The sequence below is a fragment of the Biomphalaria glabrata genome, chromosome 14 (assembly GCF_947242115.1).
Source record: "Biomphalaria glabrata chromosome 14, xgBioGlab47.1, whole genome shotgun sequence".
Classification (NCBI taxonomy): domain Eukaryota; kingdom Metazoa; phylum Mollusca; class Gastropoda; family Planorbidae; genus Biomphalaria; species Biomphalaria glabrata.
Window position 1 is genome coordinate 28,268,883 of NC_074724.1, and position 25,387 is coordinate 28,294,269.

At 35.0% G+C, this 25,387-nt stretch overlaps 1 protein-coding gene across 2 annotated transcripts; it reads right to left on the minus strand.

The window, feature by feature from the left end:
• Positions 1-7,431: 7,431 nt before the first annotated feature.
• On the minus strand, positions 7,432-25,211 carry LOC106074069 (palmitoyltransferase ZDHHC3-like). Of its 2 annotated transcripts, XR_008774822.1 has the most exons (9): positions 25,080-25,211; positions 19,532-19,691; positions 18,692-18,801; positions 17,646-17,707; positions 16,765-16,852; positions 16,013-16,085; positions 15,432-15,540; positions 9,748-13,131; positions 7,432-9,683 (listed from the first exon to the last, which is right to left on the minus strand). XR_008774822.1 is itself a non-coding variant. In XM_056010817.1 (8 exons), the coding sequence occupies exons 1-8, from the start codon at positions 25,196-25,198 to the stop codon at positions 13,052-13,054; spliced, it is 801 nt and encodes a 266-aa protein (XP_055866792.1). In that variant the 5' UTR covers positions 25,199-25,211; the 3' UTR covers positions 7,432-13,051. The 2 variants fall into 2 exon arrangements, 1 of the variants encoding a protein (XP_055866792.1); XM_056010817.1 differs by having other exon boundaries at positions 7,432-13,131.
• Between the last annotated feature and the right edge of the window lie 176 nt (positions 25,212-25,387).

Below are 25,387 nucleotides of genomic sequence, written 5' to 3' on the forward strand. Positions count from 1 at the left end.
GCATGGGTGAGTTTGGTCAGCTGCAGATAGACTTGCTTCTTCTCTCAGCTTTTTTGTTGGCTCGGCGCTCGTTCACGCTGTCGTATCTCTCCTTGCTTCGTATCACGTGACTCGGACACTCACGGCTTCACGTCATGAAGAGCGATCGAGAGCTAGCGCTTCCCAGCCCTGAATGTCAATATCACACTCCTTGAAGGAGATCTTAAGGGTGTCATTATAGCGCTTGTATTGACCCCTTGGGAGCGCTTTCCTGCACACAACTCCCCGATAGGAAGTCGTTTGGGAAGTCGATTGTCAGGCATGCGGACTACATGTCATTCCCATCGAAACTGGGACCTTTTTACTGTCGCATTGATACTGTTCATGTTAGTCAAGTGTAGGATTACATTTACAATGAACAACAGCAATAACGACCGACACAGACGTGAACTGTGATTGTCAAGTACCAGAACTCGTACCGCACCATTCATTCGTAGGAAATGTTTATCAAGGGGCGCAACTGTTTATCTTACAAGCATGAAACGCTCCAGGAGGCGCGGTGGCAGAGCGGTAAAACGCTTGGTTTCTGAAACGAAGTCCCGTGTGCGAGTCCGGGTGAGACTGAGCTTTTTAATTCCGGAATCTTGGGCGTCTCTGAGTACACCTAGCTCTAATGCAGTGGTCTTCAACCTTTTTTGGCCTACCGCCCCCTTTTCTAATTTTTTCTTTAAAAAAATCCGCCAGCGCCCCCCTCTAAGAAAAACAGTTATAGAGAAGCGTGAGAAGGCAAATTTGAACACAATATCATCTATCTATTAATTGTTATGCTGTCAATAACACTTATCCCGCTTGGGAGACGACCGTATGCCAAAGGCGATTGTTGTGAACTCCTTGGCCTATGACTGACGAGCTTTGAGGAGGACTGAGTTACAGAGGTGCCCCCCTCCCCGGTGAACGCTATAAAGATTTATTCATTTCGCTCTCACTGGCATAGAGGAAAGTACCTGGCAGCATTCTCTGGCAGCAGATAGCCTCTGAGAGAAACAGTTCGAGAGCTCTTACAAAAACTGCGGGACTAACATTTGATACCCAAAGAAAAGCCATTATTGAAGACTGGCGCAAAAGACGGAAAGAAAACTTAAATAGAACACCAGTATACAAAGGCTTTGTCTGCATAAAATTCAGGGAAAATATGTAGGTCGCAGTTGGGTTTGCGTAGTTATTTGAAACTCTGGACTAAGCCGTAATCTTCAGAATTAAAGGCAAAAAAAAAAAAAACAGCCAATATTATCATTATGCAAAAACTTATGTCAAATAATTTGCAATGATTACACACAAAAATTAATTGTAAAGACTTTCTTTCAAATCCTAAGAATAGTCTCCGTTTAAATGTTTGACTATTAGGGCCTACTGTTTTTAGGTTTAATTGTAAATATAGTTATTTTTTTAATATAAATATTATTATTGCTGAATTCACTACAAAATGAAATTAAGCTAACCTTGTGCTTCCTGCAGTCTGACAATATTAGAAATTTCAAGCTTTAAGTTAGCCAAGGCAAGGCGATGGTCTTCTCTAGTTATTCTTATTCTTACTTATTCATTAACTTTGTTATACACTAAATCTAGGTTAACCATGTAGGTTTACTGAAAAGCTAAAACATAATTCCTATTTCGACCACAGTTTTGGAATTTTAATTAAACATTTAAATGCAGCCACATCTCTGTTGTGCCTGCGGGACGTAGCTAGGAATTTCCATTGTTTGGAGGGCCAGGGGGCTTGACATCTTTGGGGGCCGTTGCATTTTGCGTAATATTTAATTTAATTAATTAAAAAAGCGCTAATTTGCTCCCCCCCCTTAAATGGGGGCCCGGTGGATTTTCAAATTTCCCCCCTCCCCCCACCCTAGCTACGCCACTGTGTGCCTCCTATGTTTACATTCTTTTTACTGAAGACATAGTTTTGTAAATCTATTTTTTCATGCAACTCAATTTGAACGTCAGTAACAGATGTTTAATAATTGTCATTTATATATATATACTTTTAATTTTAGAAGCGAATCTTAATTTCTTCATAGAGCATATTATGTGAATTGCATAGATATCGGTGTCCTTGGGCAGTAATTCATTTGTTAACAAACAAATTATGTGAGATTGTAAAACTCTTTAAAATAGATTTAATTCCTCGATAAAAGAGAAAATGATCAATGACAGTCAATTTCTTTCCTAGCACTCGGAGCTTGGTTTCATTCATTTGTGTTAGATGCCTACCATGTAAAACAATTTTTTAGCCTGCTTTAAGTCATCGCCAACCGTTGAATCTTCCCGTTTCTCAAAAAAAAAAAAAATATTTAAGAGCTTAAAAAAACGAGCCATAACAATTAACAAACTTCTTTCGAAATCCAGCGAACTTCAGTTTACAACAAGTCTAACACCTTTTTCATCATTTGTTTCATAAACTGTTGACAGATGCGCTTATTTTCGGCATAGGTTTGTATTTTATTTACAGTTTTATAATTAGATTCATATAGAAATGAAATTGCGGGCTAAACTTTTCTTGTGTATCATAACTCACAATGTGAATAGTAAATAGATTTGTTCTTTATTCTATATTACCTATAAAGTCATTGTAGCGTCCAACCACTGATGGTTTCCTATATGTCCTCAGAAGCTACATAACTAGATAATTTTGAAATAATATTTCATCTCTAACAGAAAAAAAAGTATTTTTGTGTTACATATGTTTTAAAATAAATTTAGTTTTAATCAATTTTTCAACATTATAAGAATTTTCAAAAAGCTATGCATTTTTCTAAGAGGCCACTAAAGCATATCCTGCTTTGCCGTTTGTTTTTTGTTTTTATTTTTTTAATTGAAGATTTTTATAATTGTTCGTGAATATTCTTAAATTATTTCTGGATTTCGCTATATATTCGTGAAGCCGACTTGGTTTCATAACCTCATCTGAAAATGCGATCAAAGTAGAACTTACTTTTTTTCTAGTGGAAATTTACTAAATCTCAAGGAAATATTACATGACATACCAGTGAGATTTCGTAACAACATTTTATCAACGTTTTTTGTTTTTAAAAAGTTAAATTATTCTATTAAATGTTACCAGAATTGTTGTTTTTTTTTTGCAATTAACATTTACATATCAATATATTAACATATGTAGATAAAATAAACTAGAATCTAAAAGGCGTATTACCTAGTTTGTTTATCAAATCTTCAACATTTATACGAGCCAGATCCAAGGACATTAATACTCTCCGATCACAGCAAAAGAGTAAGAATTTAAAAATAGAAAATGGGATTCCCGAACTCCTTTTCTAACGCTGTTTCTGTTATTAAATTAGAAGCAAGTTATTTATAATTTGTCTATATTTAGTTTCCCAGCTTTAATGTTGAAGAATTTTTTAATTTGTTTTGTTTCAGAGCACCTTAAATTTCTTCTTTCCGCCTTTATGTCCAGCGCCCCCTTACCGCCCCATTTTGTGCTCAGCGCCCCCCTACCGCCCCTTTGGCTCTCAGCGCCCCCCAAAATCTCGAAAACGCCCCCTAGGGGGCGATATCGCCCCCGTTGAAGACCACTGCTCTAATGGGTACCTGCGGTTGGGCGTTGTGCTGGCCACAGGACACCCTCGTAAAATGTGGGCCACAGAAACAGATGACATTTACATCTTCTGCCCTATACATCGCAAGGTCTAACAAGGGAACTATATCAGACGCTCCTCCAGAAAAAGATTTCTACGTACTAGTTTGAATCAGCTGCAGGGCGGCACGGGAATTATGACGTGCGGGAATCAAACTCGGGTCTATTCTAACGACAGTCTGAAATGCATAGCACACGACCAGCCAGCCATTTTGCTTTTAGGGTAACGTTTATACGTCACAGAAATGGCTTTCAATAAGTCATACAGAAATAGTTTTCAAATAGCCACACAAAACTGGTTTTCAAATATCCACACAGAACTGGTTTTCAAATAGCCACACAGAACTAGTTTTCAAATAACCACACAGAACTGGCTTTCAAATAGCCACACAGAACTGGTTTTCAAATAACCACACAGAACTGGCTTTCAAATAGCCATACAGAACTGGTTTTCAAATAACCATACAGAACTGGCTTTCAAATAACCATACAGAACTGGTTTTCAAATAACCATACAGAACTGGCTTTCAAATAGCCATACAGAACTGGTTTTCAAATAGCCATACAGAACTGGTTTTCAAATAGCCATACAGAACTGGTTTTCAAATAGCCTCACAGAACTGGTTTTCAAATAACCACACAGAACTGGTTTTCAAATATCCACACAGAACTGGTTTTCAAATAGCCTCACAGAACTGGTTTTCAAATAGCCTCACAGAACTGGTTTTCAAATAGCCATACAGAACTGGTTTTCAAATAGTCTCACAGAACTGGTTTTCAAATAACCACACAGAACTGGTTTTCAAATATCCACACAGAACTGGTTTTCAAATAGCCACACAGAACTAGTTTTCAAATAACCACACAGAACTGGCTTTCAAATAGCCACACAGAACTGGTTTTCAAATAGCCATACAGAACTGGTTTTGAAATAACCATACAGAACTGGTTTTCAAATAACCATACAGAACTGGCTTTCAAATAGCCATACAGAACTGGTTTTCAAATAGCCATACAGAACTGGTTTTCAAATAACCATTCAGAACTGGTTTTCAAATAGCCATACAGAACTGGTTTTCAAATAGCCTCACAGAACTGGTTTTCAAATAACCACACAGAACTGGCTTTCAAATAGCCATACAGAACTGGTTTTCAAATAGCCTCACAGAACTGGTTTTCAAATAGTCTCACAGAACTGGTTTTCAAATAACCACACAGAACTGGCTTTCAAATAGCCATACAGAACTGGTTTTCAAATAGCCTCACAGAACTGGTTTTCAAATAACCTCACAGAACTGGTTTTCAAATAACCATACAGAACTGGTTTTCAAATAACCATACAGAACTGGCTTTCAAATAGCCATACAGAACTGGCTTTCAAATAACCATACAGAACTGGTTCTCAAATAACCATACAGAACTGGCTTTCAAATAGCCATACAGAACTGGTTTTCACATAGCCATACAGAACTGGTTTTCAAATAACCATACAGAACTGGTTTTCAAATAGCCATACAGAACTGGTTTTCAAATCGCCATACAGAACTGGTTTTCAAATAACCATACAGAACTGGTTTTCAAATAACCAATGTATTTTGGCTTGGAACAAATCCTTTGTCTCCAGGGGAGAGCTTACTTTAAATTGTTCGAGCTTACAGACAATCCTGGCTCAAGCTGAGTTCTCTCCCTTTCCATCTGATTCAAGCGACCGACTCGACTATACGCCAGAACAAAAAATTAATCAATAACACGCGAGTGCTTTAACACCGACCAGACTCTTTTCGAAAGAATAGGGCCCCTATGTTGTCTTTGTGGGACGTGGGAGGAGGCTATTAATTGATGATGGCGCTCCAACTAGAAAGGTTTGAACACTTGCCAGATGACATCACATATAAGTTGTCTGGCCATTCATAATTTTGCAAGCTATAGATTCAACCAAATTGTATTTCTGCCCGTGTGTGAGTGGGTGTTGAACAGTACTTCTATTGTGAAACGTAATTGGATGTTATAGATGTTGATACAATGGTCTTGTGAGCTAGTGTATATAATTGAAATTCGTTCAATGTGTAAAATATTGTGCGTGATAAAAAAAAAAAAAGAGATCAATAGTGGGCCTACAATTTTATATTGATTGACATGTAAGTTTCGGAAAAAAAATAGTGTTTTCTATTCCAAACATTGAGTACGAGTTTTTACAAAGCTTATATTAACTCATTGTCTGCCTGTGTCCAAAAGTTTGTACACGTTATTTCTCCGACACCCAATCTCGGATCAAGCTGAAATTTTGCACAATTATTTTTTTATCTGACAACACAAGAATCAATTAAAAAAAAACAACAAAAAAAACAACAATTAGTTAATTAACTATTGGTAATAAATTACTTTGTTTGGTATCTCAAACAATAGAAAGAAATAGTACTTGACTGAAGTGGTGTTATAATCTGAATTAGTCCTCTTTATAGATTGTCGTCTGATGCTTATTACAAATTTTTAATTATATGACTGATCCAAAATAGTTGATATACGGTACTTAATTGTATAAGCTTTTTTTTTAAAAAAAAAAAATATTGTGTGTGTATTTGGCTAGTAATAATTCTTTACTGTTAAGTGAGTTTTGGAATTTAACATCGAGCTGGTCCTGGTACATCTCTATCCGGCACCAAGAGAAACAACCTACATGATGTTCTAGAATCTTCTAAGTGGCAGGAAAAAAAAAGATATTCATTTTCATTTCCCGCCTTTTTTTCTTTTGCCTGGCGAATTTATTTTTTTTCAAAATTATTTTACTCCTTAAATTTTACTATAATTTAAAACAACAACAACCAAAAAAAAAACAATTAAACTGGTTTCTGTGTACAGTGTCCTACGCTGATAGAAATACTGCAACTATCAACACTTTAAAGAGATGCTGGGGTGTAGGTTTTTCTTTCAGCCAGATCATATTAAGATTGACTCAATGAGATAAACCATCTCTAAAAACAAAATCTCTGTAATAATAGTCACGTATTTAAAAAAAAACACCAAAAACCCAATAAAACTAACATTGTTTTAAATGTCTCCTTTTATTGGAGAATTACATCTACGGCGGATAACTCTAAATAGCTCGCTTTTTGGTGCATCTGGTGTAGAGACTAGTGCAACTCGAAGTCGACTTCTTTATTACACGTACATCTTTCTTATGATGTCTCCTGTTATGTGTTGATATATTCCAACTCAGCGGAGATATTACTACACCTGCACAGTCAGACTCAATCTCCTGAACGGAATAATTCAACAGACACACACACGTGACAATACACGTGACAGGCTTTATCTGAGGATTGTAAAAGATGCTGGGAAGACCCTTCCGAACGAGTACCATGCGATTTTTAGGATCATTCGGAGGCAGCACGTGAAATAAATATATCATTTTCTTGCTTTGCGTAGGCGGTCCATGACTCACTGCCGTACAGTAGCCTGCTTAAAGCACTTGCCTAGTTAACTTCCATTTTGGTCGCTGCAGTGAGCTTCCTGTTTTCCCAAACTCTTGGTCTTGGTCTAGCAAAGATCGACGCAGCCTTCCCAAGATCTACTCTTCTGGGGACAGGTCAGCTCAAATTGTGGATCCCAGGTAAAACAGAATTCATGCTATAAGAATAATTCATCAACGAAGCTGCACAATCTGGGCAGACAAAAGCTGATACCATGGTGTGTCATGAAGAAATTGGGCTAAACTAGAGAGGGGAAAAAACAACAACATTAGAACAAGCGAAATCATAAATTACAGAATTCTAAGCCATAGAAACATTTCATAAGAGACATTTCAATGTGTTCAATGATTTATTTCATGTCAAGACTCAAGTTACTGGTTATGTTCAGTTTCACAAGTCAAATCAAATGAACAGTCATAGCACACGGGCACGCCATGGAGGGAAGTAAAAAAAAAATGCAGACGATCATTGTTAACAGTCACGTGACCAACGCTTTTGGACCAAAAAAAAAATAGCACCCACTTGTAAGACAAAAGACATTGTTTCATTTCAATGTGCACACGTTTTGATTTCGTCATCAACACTTAACAATTTTACACAAGTGGACATTTAGTCTAGTAGTATCTGGGCGGGGGGAGGGGGGAGAAAAACTATCAAAGAAACAATAAATTAAACAGCTAGACGCAGCAAAGAAAAAAAAAAGATCAACCTTCTGAAACCTCGATGTTGTAGTTGCGAAAGAAAGCACACCCAGAAAGTCATGTTTTCAACCACCACACACACACACATACACATAGACAAAAACTCGTGGTTTCCAAAGTCTTGCTAAGCGAGGATGAAAAAGAAATAGGGACAGGACAGTACTATGTTGTAGTACTTCACTCAAGGGCAGTTATTATGCTAATCTGGACTTCTCCTAAAGGGACATAATTCTGGACCTCCGATTGGGAACTGGGTACGTTTCCGGTTCCTTAGGAGTACAAACGAACTCTTTTCAAGTTGAGATTGAAAACTCGGATCCTTTTTAAAGAAACAAAATATTTTAAAAAAATATATATTTAAAAAAAAACACACTTTGCTTTGCACAGCGGCAAAAAAAAAAAGTCAATTCTAAAATATGTAGAATTTAACTGTCGAATGGACAGTATAGAGATATATATAATTTTCAGTAACACTGACCTCATTGGCACGTAAAGGTTCCGAGTGTCTTGGGCAGGGTTTAAAAATAATTGATCTATATTTGTGAAAGTCCTTTTTGCTGGACCTTTAAAAAATCTTTCTCTTTCTAAAGGCTCCAATCTTCAGTTTATAAAATCTGACTGGGCATGACTCTAAATATCTCATTTCTTTTCAGAGCCAAACATTGGGCTCAAGGACATATGCCCAATAAAGTAACAATCAACAATACAATACACAAACCAAAAGAACATGGCAATCAAAGGGCATTCAGCCAAATGAAAGTTAAGCTTGATCTTGTGTCTTACATTCAGCCTATGGCTCAGTAACTAGGAATGTCAAAACATTAGAGATAAAAAAATGAATATATATTCTTGTACAAAGCAGTCCAAAGGTGTAGACAAAAAACAACACTTTTAAAGCAAGAGGAAACAAGAAACAATGTAGCATGGGACAATGTAGCAGGAAAAATGTAGCATGGGACAATGTAGCATGGTAGTCACAAGCTTACAAGATGTGAACATTAGCAAGAATGATTTGGTACTGTGTATATAGGTACTGTACATATCTACTGTATATATAGGTACTGTACAGAAGACTGAAAAGACAATGAAAGACACAGCATTTCACTAATAGTCTACAACATCTAAAAGAAGAGATTTAAACTGAATAAACAACTGAAGGTGAATACAAGATAACATTATATGTATACTTTATAAATTATAATCCACTGCTAACACATCATAAAAGAATTACAAATAGATTTTCTCAAACCACATCAACGACTGACGTACAGAAATGTATCACAAAATAGTGTTTAAAAAAAAATGGCCAGACAGAACTGATTATAGAAGATAAATCACAATGACACAGCAAATAAAATAAGATATTAATAATTTCATTGTGCAAATAAATAGAACCATTCATATAAATATGCAAGTCAATAAATAGAACAAAACATCTTTGTATCTACCTGAACAATCTCAATTTGTAAGGACACATAAGAAAAACAAATTAAAAAAAAAAACAAAAAAAAGAAACAAAAAAAAAAAACAACTGGGTTTACCATCAACACCATTTTTCTGTTTTATACTGTTGTTCATTGTAACTTTGTTCCCCACATTAAAGAAACTGTTTAAATAGCAACAAACTACAATTATGTTGCTGTTGGTCAAACCCTAGTTAACAAATACAGAGAGCAAACATTTTAATTAGTAGTATTCATTAAGAGTAAGGAATTTATTTATTAAGAAATTTTATTTCCCACAGCTCTGATTCCACTAAAAATCAATTTCACACAGCACTGATAATACTAAAATCAATTTCACACAAAACTAATTCCACTAAAAATCAATTTCACACTGCACTGATAATACTAAAATCAATTTCACACAAATCTGATTCCACTAAAAATCGATTTCACACTGCACTGATAATACTAAAATCAATTTCACACAAATCTGATTTCACAAAAAAATCAATTTCACAATGCATTGATAACACTAAAATCAATTTCACACAGCTCTGATTCTTCAAAAATTGATTTCGAACTGCTCCAGATCCATATTTTTTTGCATATCAGCATTTTGTGACTTTAAATTACAGGTCAGTGAGATATTTCACCAGAGTGAAGTATTTGCTACTGTAGAGACATAAGACTGAGGTGTTAAAGAATGGGGCAAAGTCACCAATAACTAACATGAGACTAAAGTGTCAGAGAATGAATAGGAAAAAATCTTTTTTATTCAATTTAATTTTGTATTTAAATTTTTTAACTGGTTTTAAGTGTCTTGACAAAAGACAAGTTCAATCTGGAAATATATTAAAACACAGATTACATCCCAACAAAGTATCTAAAGCCAAAAGAAATACATCTGAACAAAGTATCTGAAGCTATTAAAGGTGCATCTGAACAAATAGGAAAAGCCAGAAAAAGCCAAGTTTAAAAATAATACATTTAACTTCAAATAAAGATCTTGGTTAAATACTGTGCTTTTAAAAAAAGTTGTAAATGGCTTAGCAAACAGCAGGGACACCCTAAGATATTGGTCAGAAAAAGTTTTGATCAAGGAGCTGAGAAAGCTGTATACAAAGAACAGAATCAAAGAATGGACCTGGTGGATGAAGGGTTGAGCTCTAAGATAATCAGTTGCAAGTCCCAGGTTTGAGCCCTTGGCAGGTCAGTCAAAGGAAAAGGACTGGTGGTCATCTAAGCACAATAGTAAAGTTTTAGAAATGTAGATGGGTGAATTTAGATCCAGGTAAATTTAGCACCAACAGGAAAAGAATCTTTATGTACTGGTCAGTCAAAAGTACCAGTATCCTGGCACTCTTTGATCTTTGGACAAGAACTCTGCATGCTAGTTAAAGTAGGTGTCTCTATGTTATATTGTGTATAGTATAGAGAGAGAGAGAGAATAAAAACAACAAGAGATCAATGCAGGAATATACAGCAACAATCTTTAAAATACATGAAAAATCTACCACTTTCCAAGTAGAATAAAACTAAATTGGGTCTGTGATGATGACTCAGGGAATGACACTGAAGACAGGAAAAAAAAAGGATACACCATTTTCTCAAAGCAATTTTCACACCTTTACCTTACCCGTAGTCTGTTGAACCGTTGGAGCACCAAACTAGATCTGATGACATGACCATCTTTCTAAACACAAGCAATTTTAGTCTCTTTATGATTAGCAAAAATATCCAGATAAAGTAATTAAATTTTGGCTGTTTGACATTAAATTTGGTCTTAAAGGCAGACTTTGTGAACGAGAAAATGCAATACAAAAAAAAAAAAAAAAAAGGAATTGGTTAAATGTCTAGATAGAAATTAACAAAAACTGTCATTATGCAGTCAAATTCAATCTATAACTCAAAAACCTACAATAGACCTAATTTTCTTATGCATCAAATAATACATTCAGAAATAAGCTTTTCAGACTCTCATTCTGTTGAACGTCAAAATAATTGTAAAAACTGCATTCTTCCTTACTCTTCACACTTTTATTATAACCAAAGAAGAATCATATGAAAAAAAAGATAAGAGAGCAATTATGACCAAGCAACAACAGTACACAAGTGTGTCACTACAGTAGCTGCCCAAAGGAAAGTGAAGAATATAGAAACATGACAAGACAAACAAATAAAAAAATATAAAACTACTAAATTGAAAATTCTATTTTAAAAATCATTCAAGTGAAACAAAATCTTGAAAAACAAAAGTTTTTTAAAATAACCCCCCCACCCAAAAAAATTGTGGAAATAACACTAAATTTGTTGAAATACAAAGCAACATTGATGAAATAACACTAAATTTGTTGAAATACAAAGCAACATTATGGAAAAACAATGTCTTACCCTTGACGCCTTTTTTTGTTTCAAATTATATAATAAATCGAGGAAGCAAGCGATTTGAATACATACACAAAATTGAGATTTTGATAAAGAAACAAATTTATATTAGCTGCTCCTTTTATTTTCACAAAATTATTATTATTATAAAAGTGAAAAGTTAATTACAAAGTCAGATTTTACAACTTGACAAGCATACTTTTAGAAACAAATAAAATACAAATCACCATCAGTCTAAACTGATTTTACTTTAGGAAACAAAAAACTGTAGACCGTTTGTATCCTACACAGTCTCAAACACTCTAGTGAAAATACTGACTCTCTGTTTATAACAAAACCACTATTAAAAACACAATCTTAGACACATAACTATAACGCTGTGGTTTTAAATAAAAAAAAAAATTTACTTCTATGTAAGCAATCTTGTCATGTTAGTCCAACAAATTTACATAAAACTTTAATTTTTGTTTAGTCTCTTTCAAGAACAAGACTTCATTTCTGTTCAGTCTTCAAGGAATATAGAACAATGCATCAAATCTTAACATATGAAATGTCTGTTTTCGAACTTTTGAACTAGTAGGTAAAACATTTCAACGATGGTTCTTATTTTAGGTTTCAAGAAATTTCTGCCTTTGTGTCAGCTTAGATCAGGAGATAGGGTAGTCTAGTGGTTAAGTTCAAGTCATATGACATCTCCACAAAAGTCCCATAGTTCATCCAGCTCTTAAGTGGTCATTAGCCTTTTTGTAGGCTAAAATAAAGGCAATTAGTATTTGTATGTTAACACACCACGTTTGCTAATCACTGATATTATTTAGCCTTTTATAATGGAAATGAATATAAATAAAATTAGCAGCAATTAGGCTAGCATTAAATTACAGCCAAATCTGGTTAATTGGACTAAAACAGGATGTGATCATATTGGTCCTAATAACCAGCAATCCAATGCAATGAAAATTGTTTGTGTTAAAAGAATGTTTTGGTACATGAAGATTCAGTTTGAAGAAGTGGCTGTCTGTCAAACAAGTCTGAAAGCTTTCTGGGTGGCTGGAATTAAAACATATCTTCAATGTCCGTGTCAACTAATTCCAAATATAATTCAAACTAAGGAACAAAGACTTCGACTAAAAAAAAACTGACTTTCACATCTTATGAGGAAATCATTTTAAAAAATTTACACAGCAACCAAATAACTGAATTTAGAATGACACACTCTAAACATATTGCATAAACAGTTTTTATGTCATAAGTATAACACAATGGAATACATGTAATGGAAAATCCCCATTATTCTGTTAACAATGTTGATAATAAAATCAACTCCAGTGTTTGACCAACTGTAAAACAATAGTAATGGTATTTACATAAAATGAGCGAAAAAATAAATTAAAGTAAAAAAAATTGCTGTACAGGTACTGATTATATATTATACAATATGGCATCTGATGTGTCTTTGGGTCTGTCCATCTGAAACGGCCACAACCAGAGTATGGGATGACCTGTAGAGTAAAATAAAATGTATTAAAAATGTATTCAAGATAAAATACTTGCTTTTTTGTGCTACATAATGCAGATTAGAAAAGATTGTTATGATTACGTTTATGTTGACAGATTATACTTCATTTTTTTTTATACCTATGAACAATGATAATGCATTTTAATAAATTTATCAGCATCAAGACAGATAATGTTTGAAACGCCACAAGATCCCCTTTAAATAGTAGGTAGAAAAAAAAGTACAGTTTCTCTGGCCAAAGAATTTATTTCACTAAATGTAGAAATTGATGTTATTCAATGGATACCAGCTCATATAGAACTAGAAGGAAATAAGATGGCTGACACACTCGCCAAGAGTGGGAGAACAAATTCACAATTAAAAACATTGTACTATATCCAGAAGCAATGAAGAAACTAATAGTAAATAAAATAAATGAGAAATGGACAAGCTCTCATCCAAATCACAAGAAAGATGATGCCTATTATAAGCCAGCCTGGCAAGATCAACATCTAATCTTTAGACTCAGGACCTGGGACAACAGAATGAGACAACATATGTACTGGAAGCTCAAACTTGGAACCAGTGAAATCCGCACATGTGGAGTGTCACAAAAGGATGCTGACCATGTACTCTGTTAAATTACCATCTCAATAAAATAAATCCCTCACAACTTCCTCTTTGTAGACACTGCGCTCACCCTTATGAAAGCGTAAACCATATCCTTTTTGAATGCCCCTTTCTTATCCACCTTAGGCAGACCCTACTACCACTCCAGCCCAACATAACCGACACCCTGTACGGCAGTGCTGAACAACTGAAGAAAGTAGCACACTATTTTTCCTTGGCACAGTCTGCAAAAGAGCTGACAGCTCAGCAGCAAGAAGCTGAAGAAGTCCTCCAAAACTGCTCTCGTTACCAAGAGGCCCGTACAAGACACTGGCCCCAAAACACCTCAATAGAAAGAAAACTATAAGGAGAGCTCCCTGATTTGGAAACCATTGCGCAGTTCATCTCATATATTGGTCTATTCATCTGGACACTCCAACATAAAAATGAGAATAAGGGAGAAGAAATGTATTAAGATTTTTCAACCAAGAATATAAAATGAGGAAGCAGTAGTGTTTAAAGGCTGCCTGTCGTATGGTATGCACTCTGGACTGTTGTATCGATAGTCCTGGGTTTGAACACTCTTTGTCCCTATTGCCCCCTGTAATGAGGATGTAACCTTCAATTCTGAAGGAGCATCTGAAACATGTAAAACAATGTATTTAAAGGAAAACAAACAACAAACAATTGTAACAAAAATGCCCATATCTTATGAAACTGTGCAGCCATGTAAAGGGAAAGCTTATCTGTTGTTGTTTTTTTTTATCTGGTCCAATGGACATTTTGGTGTTTCAGCTGGATATTAAAATGTTGTAGTGAGTTGACTAAACTTAGCTCTAAATTAGACACCCAAGTCAACAGTTGACAAAGGTGTTAGGAAATGTTAACATGATAAATTGAACTACACTTGGATGTAATCCAATATCACAGCATAATCAATATTGAGGTTCATATGACAGTTGTACAGTAGTCATACAAATCAACAGAGATACTAAGTCTTGAAAAGAATAAAATCAGTAGTCATACAAGTCAACAGAGATACTAAATCTTGAAAAGAATAAAATGACTCAAAATGCATATAATTAAATATCTAATTGCAGAGTAAAGCTCCAAACTATAGTTGATGGTAGACAAGCCTTGTACAGAATTAAAAAATATATAATATAATATTACCAAAAAAAATCAAATTCTCCAGAATACCACAACCAAGCTCTCACATACCCTTGATCAAGAAGCACAATATGTTTATTCTCTCCCCTTGATAAAATAAGCTTTTCCCTTTTCTAATCTAGAAGAGGGTTTATTAGTACACCAATAAGAGTGCAAAACATCTTAAGAAAACAGTGAGACTGCATTTAGACCTAAGTAAAAACACAAATCTTTACATGTGACAGAGAAATACCTGGAAACAGATTTTGTTTTTTTTTTTTCATCTTATTTGTAGCTAGATATAATTTCTACTAAAAATACAAAGTGACTGCATAAAATATATTGAAATCATGAAAAAAAAAACTTGTTCTAAAAAAGGGGAACTTCAAGAGCTTAACCAATAAAAATACATAAAAGTAAAACATATTAGGCAAGCCTACTTGTTTTAAAGTAAGGCTAAATGTACAGCATGAAAGGGGAGTAAGCTATTGTTAAACATAGCAAATATTTAAAATGTCAGTGCAGAGGTCAGAGAGCAAAACTTACTTCTGCCAAAAACTTCTTGTAATAAAGTTAATCTTGACTTTCTAACTCGAACATGACCTTCTTTCTTGACATGTTCAACTGCTGTTTCATCATGCAATATTGCAGACATCTGGAATACAGACAGATATGTTAGTTAAACAAATTTGGAACACAAAATATATTCATAGGTAGCCTACTAGCTAAGTATACACAAAATAGTTTTAGCTCTGAAGGGGAAATTATACATAGGTCAGTTAATATATAAAGAGAGAGTTTTTCTTTTAGGAGGAATTATTTCAATGGAGGAGTTTCACTCATTGGACAAAACTTTAAAAATTAAAATGGCAAAGAAGTCAAGGATGACAAATTAGACTTGCATTAAACAGAAATTACAGGGATGATGATGCTAACAGGTATGCGGCAGATAACTATTTGATTGATTGGACCTAAAGGTTAATTAACTATGACTTTAAATGGCTCTGAAAAAAAAAAAAGGATATGTTTAAACCTGAGCTATGTCTTTTGAAGACTTGTTCAGAACTATTTGAATAATCAAAGTCCCTGACAACTAAGAAATATCTATGTTAAAACTGTGTGAGTACCTGATCACATCCAATGGCAATGACAAACAAACCAAATAAAATACTCTCTATCACCAAAATGACTGAATGGATTCTGAAAGAAACAGAAACATTCATCAACAAACTCTACATTCTTAACTATTCTATTAGAAGAATTTTTCAATAATTATAAAAAAAAAAAAAAAAAAAAAAATTAACGCTGTGCAAGTACCCTAGTAGTCAGGGAAATGATGTGCTGGGAATTGAAACTTTGCAAATACCTTAGTGGACAGGGAAATAATGTGCTGGGAATTGACCATCTAAAGGTTTTCAGAACCCTTTCAAGACTTGTTTCAGTTGGTTTTACTATTACCACCAGAACTTATTTATTGTCTGCACTTAATCATCCTCCTCCACCCACACTTAAGTTCACTTTAACGAAGATCTCTTATGTGGAAAACCTTTGTCCAAACCTGCCACAGCAACAATTAATTTAAATTAATGACTACATGTTCAAATAGGTTTGTAGCTATAAGAAGATCCGTACCAGATAACATTTCAAAACTCCATATGTGTGACATGTGTCCTAAGAAAAGAGAAGGTAAGAAGCTTTGTTTGGGGGGGGAGGGGGGTTTAAGTCCCTCACACACAGAAAAACTCAGTTAAATATTCTAAGTCTGAGTTAAATAACTTAAGTCAAATTGATTAAACAAATCAAGAATTTTATAACAAAATTTTGGATAAAAAAGAATTATGTGTTTTCAGAAAAAAACACTTTAAGAATTGGTACTTACAATTTTGTATGCTTAATTTCCTTTTTCACTTTTGGTTCAAGTGTCCAGGAAACAATGACCATCGTAATGGCAAATACACTGGCCATACCTGGGTGTTCAGAGAAAGCAATGTGTCAATATATTTCTAAATGTTTTCTATTAGCTAAACTGATTTTTGCACTAGATAATAACTAGAGTTAGAAGCTAAGATGCTACACAATTCTTTTCATTTTGGTCCTGTCAATTTTATGGTTCTATTCTACAGGGTTTATGCGCCAAAGTCAATAGGAAATTCCATGAGTTTTCCAGGAGAACTTATAAATTCCAAGACATAAAATTAGTGCCAAAAAATTATAATAATAGCCAAAGGTGGTGTAACTTAGGTTTAATAATTAAATAAAATTACCATACTCATGATAATAATGTAATAATGATATACAAAATTCCTGTCATCACTGTCCAGAGTTTATAAAATTCGGTGTTCACAAGCTGGCAATAAGAAAATATCCTGTCTATCAAGAGAAGGCACTGAAAGACTGGAATGCAGCAGAACTTGTGGTTAAAATGAAATTGTGTCATTGTGTAAATTCAGATTTTTACTATCACAGTCATCTGCACTGATATGGTCAAGCAGAACCAAGCTTCTCACAGTGGCATATAAATTATTTAAGGAGCCATCAAAATCTTGCAATGGGGATATTTAGGCTTTAGCCATTTTAAATTCTGGACAATTGCATTCTTCAATGGAGATTTTTCAACAGTTTGAGAACTGTTGTCTGCAGAAACTACCAGTACCAGAACATTGACAATTTATATCTAATTTTTTATTTTGCCTTCTATTTTTATAACAGCACCATCTATCCACAAATATTGACTAGTGCATATATAGCCTTGACACTTACCTACATAAAATAAAAACTGTATGAAAAATCTTTGATTATACTCTCCCACACAGTTATTGATCCTAAAAAAAAAAAGTAAATATTCCTAAACAAAAAAAAAACTATTAATCTATGAAGTACATTATAATGGTGTCATGAGTCGAAAACAAAAAAAATGTAGAATGGTCTCAGGTGTTCCTTACACAGATAGAACCTTGAATCAAGAGAAAGAGATCTGCACACCTCACACTCAAGGCAAAACCTTAGCCCACAATCTCTACAGGCTTTCAAAATTGTAAATAAAAAGTTAAAACAAAATTGATAGACAGTGTGCTCACAACTTCTGGAGGGATGCCTGCAACAAAATGCAAGAATGTATATATCCTTAAGAAATAATAAAGGGTCCTACAGTGTCCAAACCAGCCCCTTTCTATACAAAAATTACCAACCAAACCAAGCAGCTAGAAGGATGAATAGAACACTACCTCGATATCTATGCCTCAAAGAAAACAGTGTACCATGTCTATCATGTTGGAATACTTGGATGAGCTTCCACTGAGCTCTGACGACCTTAAAAAGCAATAAATAAAGTGAAAAATAGAAAGTCTCCAGGTAGTGACAGCATTTCAGGGGAAGTAATAAAGGCCAACTTTACACTCCTGCTCTCAGAACTCTATAATCTTCTCCGCCGCTCCTGGGAATGTGATCCTTTAGAATCAACATCAACAGTTGGGAAAAAGAAGCACTGGATAGACCCAAATGGAAAGTAAGCATAAAGGAATTGTCCTGGATTGGGCTACACGCACCAAAAGAAGAAAGAAAGGTGACAATGTTGAGGTATCTGGTGATTACAGATGCACAACCTGTGACCGCAGTTGTGTATCAAGGATTGGCCTCTTTTGTGATATGAGAATTTGTAAAGAGAAGATATGGTTTATTGAGGATATAATGCCAGAGATGTTAAAATAGTGTTGAGCATTCACAAATATTTTTATATAATTGGCTTTTCTTAATGTGTGACCTATAGTGAAACAAGGTACCGCTATTTGACTAGTTTAAACACAAACCATGGACAATGGTGATCCATCCGCCTGACACATCTGCGACAAACTCTACAGTGATGAGCTCTTGGAGGACGATAAGTTTCACACTTCATACACACTGTCCAGCCATCATTCTAGGAAAGAGATAAAAATATTTAACTCAATACAAATAGAAGCAAAAGTTATTTTTTATTTTTAACATAAGATTTAAAAGTAGTATAAACAAATGGGGGAGGGGTTGAAATCACTTAGTCAAATTGTGCATTAAGATGGGGCTGTTCTGATTTATGGAAATCTGTATATTGTCATCTATAAAATTCATACATGCTCCTATTGACAATTACCTTCATGTATGAACTAACGAGAACAACTTGGTTTGGAGATCACTGTCCCCGTACTTGCCACAGAACAATATCAAAACATACTGTCCATAAAAGTGGGTGAAATAAGTACTTTACTAGCTTTGTCAACCATATACATATATGTTCTTAAATGGAAACTTAATTCATTTAAAAGTCTTGTAAACGTTATGAAGTTAACAGAAAGCTGCCACTTCATGACCACAATGGTGGCAAAGGAAGAAAGTTTTCAGCCCAGTCAATTAGCTAGCTAAGTGAAAGGTATCAAGAGTAACTAAATGTTTTTTAAAGCACTGTATACATAGCAGGCTGTCTGGTCTTCTTGATGGTCCCAGGTCCATACCCTGCCCACTGCCAGCCCCGGTCATCCTATGGGAAACATACAAACATAGCTTACCCATAGAAAGTAACATTTAATAAACATTTTTACATCATTGATAATAACAACAGCTTACATCTATACAATAATTTACATTTTTCTAATTCAACAAGATCAAATTCTTACTGTTTTTCTCTTAGCATTTTCCGAATGAATGTCTGAGAAGTCCATACTAGTTTTTGGTATGGGAACAACCCCAGGATCTGACAACACTGCCCTGAGATGTGATACTGTCATCAAGAGGACAATGGTGTTGAAAAATACAACACAGAAAGCACCCCAAAGTCTGTTGACAGAATATAAAATTAGTGATTAGTTATTGTGTAGTGACAACTATTACTTACTCACTTAGTACTACATTATATCTAGACCTAGTAGAGTGTGACACATTGACACAATAGAACAGACAGAGTTGTAGATGAAAGTCATATAATATATTAGTACTGTAGTCTGAGTCACTCGGTGTAGCCGGTTGATAGGTCAGTTGAGTCAGACTCAGAGTCCAACTGACTCAAAGTCAAAGTTGATTTAGATTCAGACTATAATCTATTTAGAGTTCTAGATTTAGAACTATAGAGACATTCTATTTTAGATCGAATCTATTATCTAATAATAAATGACCTTTAGTAATAGCCTAATAGAATCTATTATATATATGTTTATATGACATTTGACTGTAACTGTGAGTGTATGAGATCTAGATAAATCATAAATGAGTATGACTGAGTCGTCTGAGTGTATTACTAAAGTCTTTAGTCTACTATTAGTATATGATGGTATTAGTATACGACACTAGAAACGCTAAATTAGGTTTCTTTAGTCTACTATTAGTATACTATTACTTAGTTATTTACTAGATCAGTCATGGTATTAGTATACGACACTAGAAACGCTAAATTAGGTTTCTGTTATATTTTCAGAATATGCAGAAAAAAATGCAGATTACAAATATTTAATTTGATTTCCTCGGAGATAAATAGTTTTTAAAATATATATTTTTAAGTTTTATTTCTTATTACCATATATTGTCATTGGAAATACGCCATTTTGGTTTTAAGGCTTAGTACTAGATTATCTCCCTTGAATTACTTGCCAACTTTTTTCTGTTGCTGCTTTGTCTTTCTTTCTAGCAGCTATTAGATCTAATATTAAAATTCATTTAAAATGCAAACAATCTTTTGTACTTTGAAAAATAATTAAAAATCGAAATTAAAATCATGTAGTTAAAGTAATAAAAAAATAACTCTAAGCCTAACAAAATATCTTTTATTGGCAAAATAAAAGTAATTAAATAAATAGATACCGGTACCCTGACTTTAAATACATGAAAATAATAGATATTAAATGTTATTTAAGATATTAAAAGCATGCAAGAAAAAAATAAAATAGCCAAATAGATCTAATCTGAATAGATTGTAAGATGAAATATTAATCAACACTTAAAAATTTAGGCTAAAGCATCATACTCCAAGCAGTGGATTTGGCAAAAAACAGTTACATGTGGCCTCTTGTGGTACAACCACATCAAAGTGATTACCATTTGTATGCAATAGTGTTATGTTGCAGCATATATGGTTGTCTGTGTGAGATAGTATATATGTGTTTGTATCATGAAATAAAGGTTTTAATAATAGCCATGAGTATTTTGTTTTGTTGTGGTTTGGTGAGAAACAGATATGATTTTCTCTCTTCGGCAGCTACAGGAGAAGAGCAGAGAACAAAAGCAGCCCCTCTTCATAGCATTTATTGATTTGACCAAGGCCTTTGACCTTGTTAGCAGAAGCGGTCTGTTTGCTGTACTAGAGAGAATCGGCTGCCCAAATAAGTTAAGAAAACTAGTGTCAGCTTTTCACGAAAATATGCAGGGCACTGTTCAGTTTGAAAGTTCTTCCTCCAGGCCATTCTCCATTAAGAGCGGTGTCAAACAAGGATGTGTACTGGCCCCTACACTATTTGGCATCTTCTTCTCAGTCGTACTATCCAGTGCTTTTAAATCCCTGGAAGACGGAATATACATCCATAGCAGATCCGATGGAAGGCTCTTTAACCTGGCACGTCTTAAAGCCAAAACGAAAAGGCGTCGTATCTTGATAAGGGAGCTGCTGTTTGCCGATGACGCGGCACTCGTATCTCACTCACAAGGAGGTCTACAGAAGCTAGTGAACGCCTTAGCAGCTGCTTGTCAAGAGTTTAGCCTTACTATAAGTCTCTCCAAGACCGAAATCCTGGCACAAGACGTCGCAGAAATACCTATAATACAAATTGGGAACCACACCCTTTCAGTGGTGCAGGAATTTACCTACTTGGGTTCATCAATTGTCAGTAACCTAGACTTAGACATCGAGCTGACAAAAAGGATAGGAAAAGCTACCACAGCATTGGCAAAACTCTCCAAGCGCGTCTGGGAAAATGGTAAATTGACCACAGCGACCAAAATCCTAGTCTACAACGCCTGTGTTGTGAGCACTCTCCTTTATGGCAGTGAGAGCTGGTCAACATACATGTACCAAGAGCACAGATTGAATAGTTTCCACTTGCGCTGCCTGAGACGCATAATGGGCATCTCTTGGAGGGACCATGTCTCCAATCAGGAAGTTTTAAGATTGGCCAATATGAACAGCATGTATGCTCTCCTGACACAAAGAAGATTACGCTGGCTCGGACATGTCACCCGCATGCCAGATGGCAGAATCCCGAAAGATATCTTATATGCTGAGCTTGTGGAAGGAGTCAGACCCAAGGGCCGCCCAAGACTAACATATAGAGATGTCTGCAAACGAGACATGAGAGCCTCAGGCATCAGCGAAAGTATGTGGGAAAACATAGCCAAAGACCGGAGTGCATGGAGACAGACTGTGCGTGCTGGGACAACCCTTGCTGAGAACAAAAGAATTGAATCAAGAGGGATAAAAAGAAAGCTGCCCTGTCTGCTAGCCCTAAATCAGAGGCATACACATGTACAAATTGTGGCAAAGTCTGCCGTTCTAGAATTGGCTTGATTAGCCACACCAGATTCTGCCCCGTCTCAAGATTAAGCCAAAACCAGTGACTCATTTGGGCGCATCCATTGCCTTTCGAGACAAAAGGAGCCATATATATATATGTCTCTTTGCAGTAGTGTAGCAGCTGCAAGCATTTCTGCAGTTGTGACCCATGTTGTATCTTTTTTCATCAGCTCCATATGCTGCTGTTAAAAAAAAATATGGTAGCTATAAGTACAAGTTCTTTATCCTTCTCTTATTATGTACGGTAACTTATAATCATATTGAATGAAAAACAATGCACAATATAAGAACAAGCAATATCTACAACAAGGTAGAGAAAGTAATGATAGGACTGAAGAGTGGAAGGGAACTCCTTTTATAACAGATTCGGAAAATGTTACAATGGCATCACAGTTAGTAACCTTGTGATGGCTCCAAATAGGGAAGGGGCGATGAAAATCAAAGGCTTTATCAAATCTCTTCAATGAGATGAAAGAGCTTCAATATAAAAATACTATGTCACTACTTCTGAGTACCAAATAGGGGAGGGGGACTAGAATCTATGACAATCAGAGTGTATTTGTCATACGTAACTACTTCTTGATGTAACTACTTATAGACTGCCGGCCAACACGATATGATCCAACCACGGGAGTTTTTGTCGTACATAACTATCTGTAGAAGCTGGCCGACATTATAGGATACAACCAAGAGAGTTTTGATCGTGACATCGTTTATGTTGCATCACGTTTGAGTCTTAGACTCATCCGACTAGACCTCAGTTGAACTGCATGTCGGTGAAACGAACCGACAAAGAAAGCGAAGAAGGATAAATTTTGACCAAGTAAAACACCGTACCTTGCCCTTCTCCCTTTATGAGCATACCAGCGATCCTAGCAGTAGATGACCTAATATGACCACGGCGCCGGCGAAGCTCCGAGCAGGGGAAGGTGATGTTACATCTTACCTAGTTTTGCTGTAAAGACAAAGATCGCGTGTGATGGCCGGCGCAGCGAGGGTTTAAAGGTACGTAAGAATAAACGGAGACAATCGCCACCTGTACGGTACGGCGGGAGAGAAAAACTTGCTTTGGACTCCGTAACGGAATGTAATACATGGGCGCTAGTGGATCCATGTGAAGAGAAGGGTTGGTAGGTGGAGTCGCTACCCCCCCCCCCCCACAACTACACATCTTAAACAAATCTAGTGTAATAGGTGAGGAGTTTTGTTTTTTTTAATGAACTCCGAAAGTAAAGATGCATAAATTATCTAAATAGTTGTGTATATGCTTCTTATCTTTTCTTTATACATTGGCTTTTGTTCCCCACTCTACGCAAAGTAAATTTCAGATTGTGAAACATGATAGTTTAACAGGTGCTACGTAACGTTTAACAAAGACGTTCGTGATCTAGTTACATTCGACCTATCCTCCCTCCAAGAGAGGTGGAGCCAGAGGTAGTGGTAAGAGTTATAAACACAGACATTAGTCCTATCTGATCATAAAACACACGCCAAACAATCTCTGGTAGACAGTAGACTCCACTCAGAAGACCTCACGGCGAAAGAGAAAGGGACACTGATCTGTGTCAGCTTCATAAAATTCTTTCTCTTCGTGGTGTGATTTTACGAAAATAGAGAGCGCTCAAAATTCGTTAGAAATGTATAGATCTAACTGTAGTCTTAATCATCAACAGATAAACATAAAAGTATTATTTCTTATAGTAATAAGTTTCCCGTACTAGATCTATATCATTTATTGTCATTGCTCTAAAAAGATCACTAAGTCATAATGCATAATTTTGTTCAAAAAATAATAATAATTAAACATAACATGTATATATAGATGCGTGTTTCATTTAATTCATGCATATTTGTTTTTTATTTTATCATTATTTCGCTTTGCTTGGTGAGTTAATATATTAATTATAGATCTAATTGTTAACATATATTTTTTTAATTAATAATTTCATAAGTAGAAAAAAAAAGAAGAAACAACAAGTTCATCAATTTATTAATAACATTTTATTTAGACCTTCATTTCAGTAAATACACTTAAAAAATCATAAGTTGACAGCATAAGAACAAAAACTCTTTTTAAAAAAAGTTATATTGAAAGTTCAATATAGGTAAGGGAGATAAATATGCTTAACAAACAACATGGTGGTCGGCAAAGGTATCTGCGTATCTAAACTATTACCTATATATATATATATATATATAGATCTATATATATAGAATCTAGTCTAGATCTAGACTAGATATATGTAATTTATGTAAATACTCGGTCTAAACTTAACTAGTCAGTGTAAATACAACTACATCTAGATCTAGATTCAACTAGTCTAGAGTCTAGATAGACTGACTAAGACTAATATTAGTAAGTTAAAGTAAGTCATAGTCATACTTGTCTTGATACTAGACTAGTAGTCATAAGTCAAGTGACTCACTACCTAGACCAAGACTAACTAGAGATAGTACTAGACTAGTACGGTAGTAACTTGCTAAAAAGTTGCTTGAGTCTTGGTTTGGTCACTACGAATGACTCAATCACTCAAGACTCAAGTCGAGTTACTGTCGTGACTGTCATTAGTTTCATGACCAAGAAGACCAAGTCATAACAATGACTGAGTCTGAATGACGAATGGTTACGTCCTAGTTACATATCAATCAATAAATTTAATTAGCCTTACGATTCTGTCATCGTTGGAATAACTAGATGCTGGACCACAACATAATCAGCATAAAAAATTGATGTATATGTAATAAAAATGCATATAATTCCACAGGGATCTAGCCGACAGACGGCCATTTTGTTTGTAAGTTCAAACTTATCAACGAAAAACTGCCAACTTTAAAACACTAATAGGGACCAAAAAATCTTAATCCTTTAGGAAATATGTCTTCTAATATTATTGCAATACACTTATGAGTAAACAAAAGCACACAAAATATAGGCTACCTTCTTACCACAGTTTCACTTACGCATTCAATGTGAAGT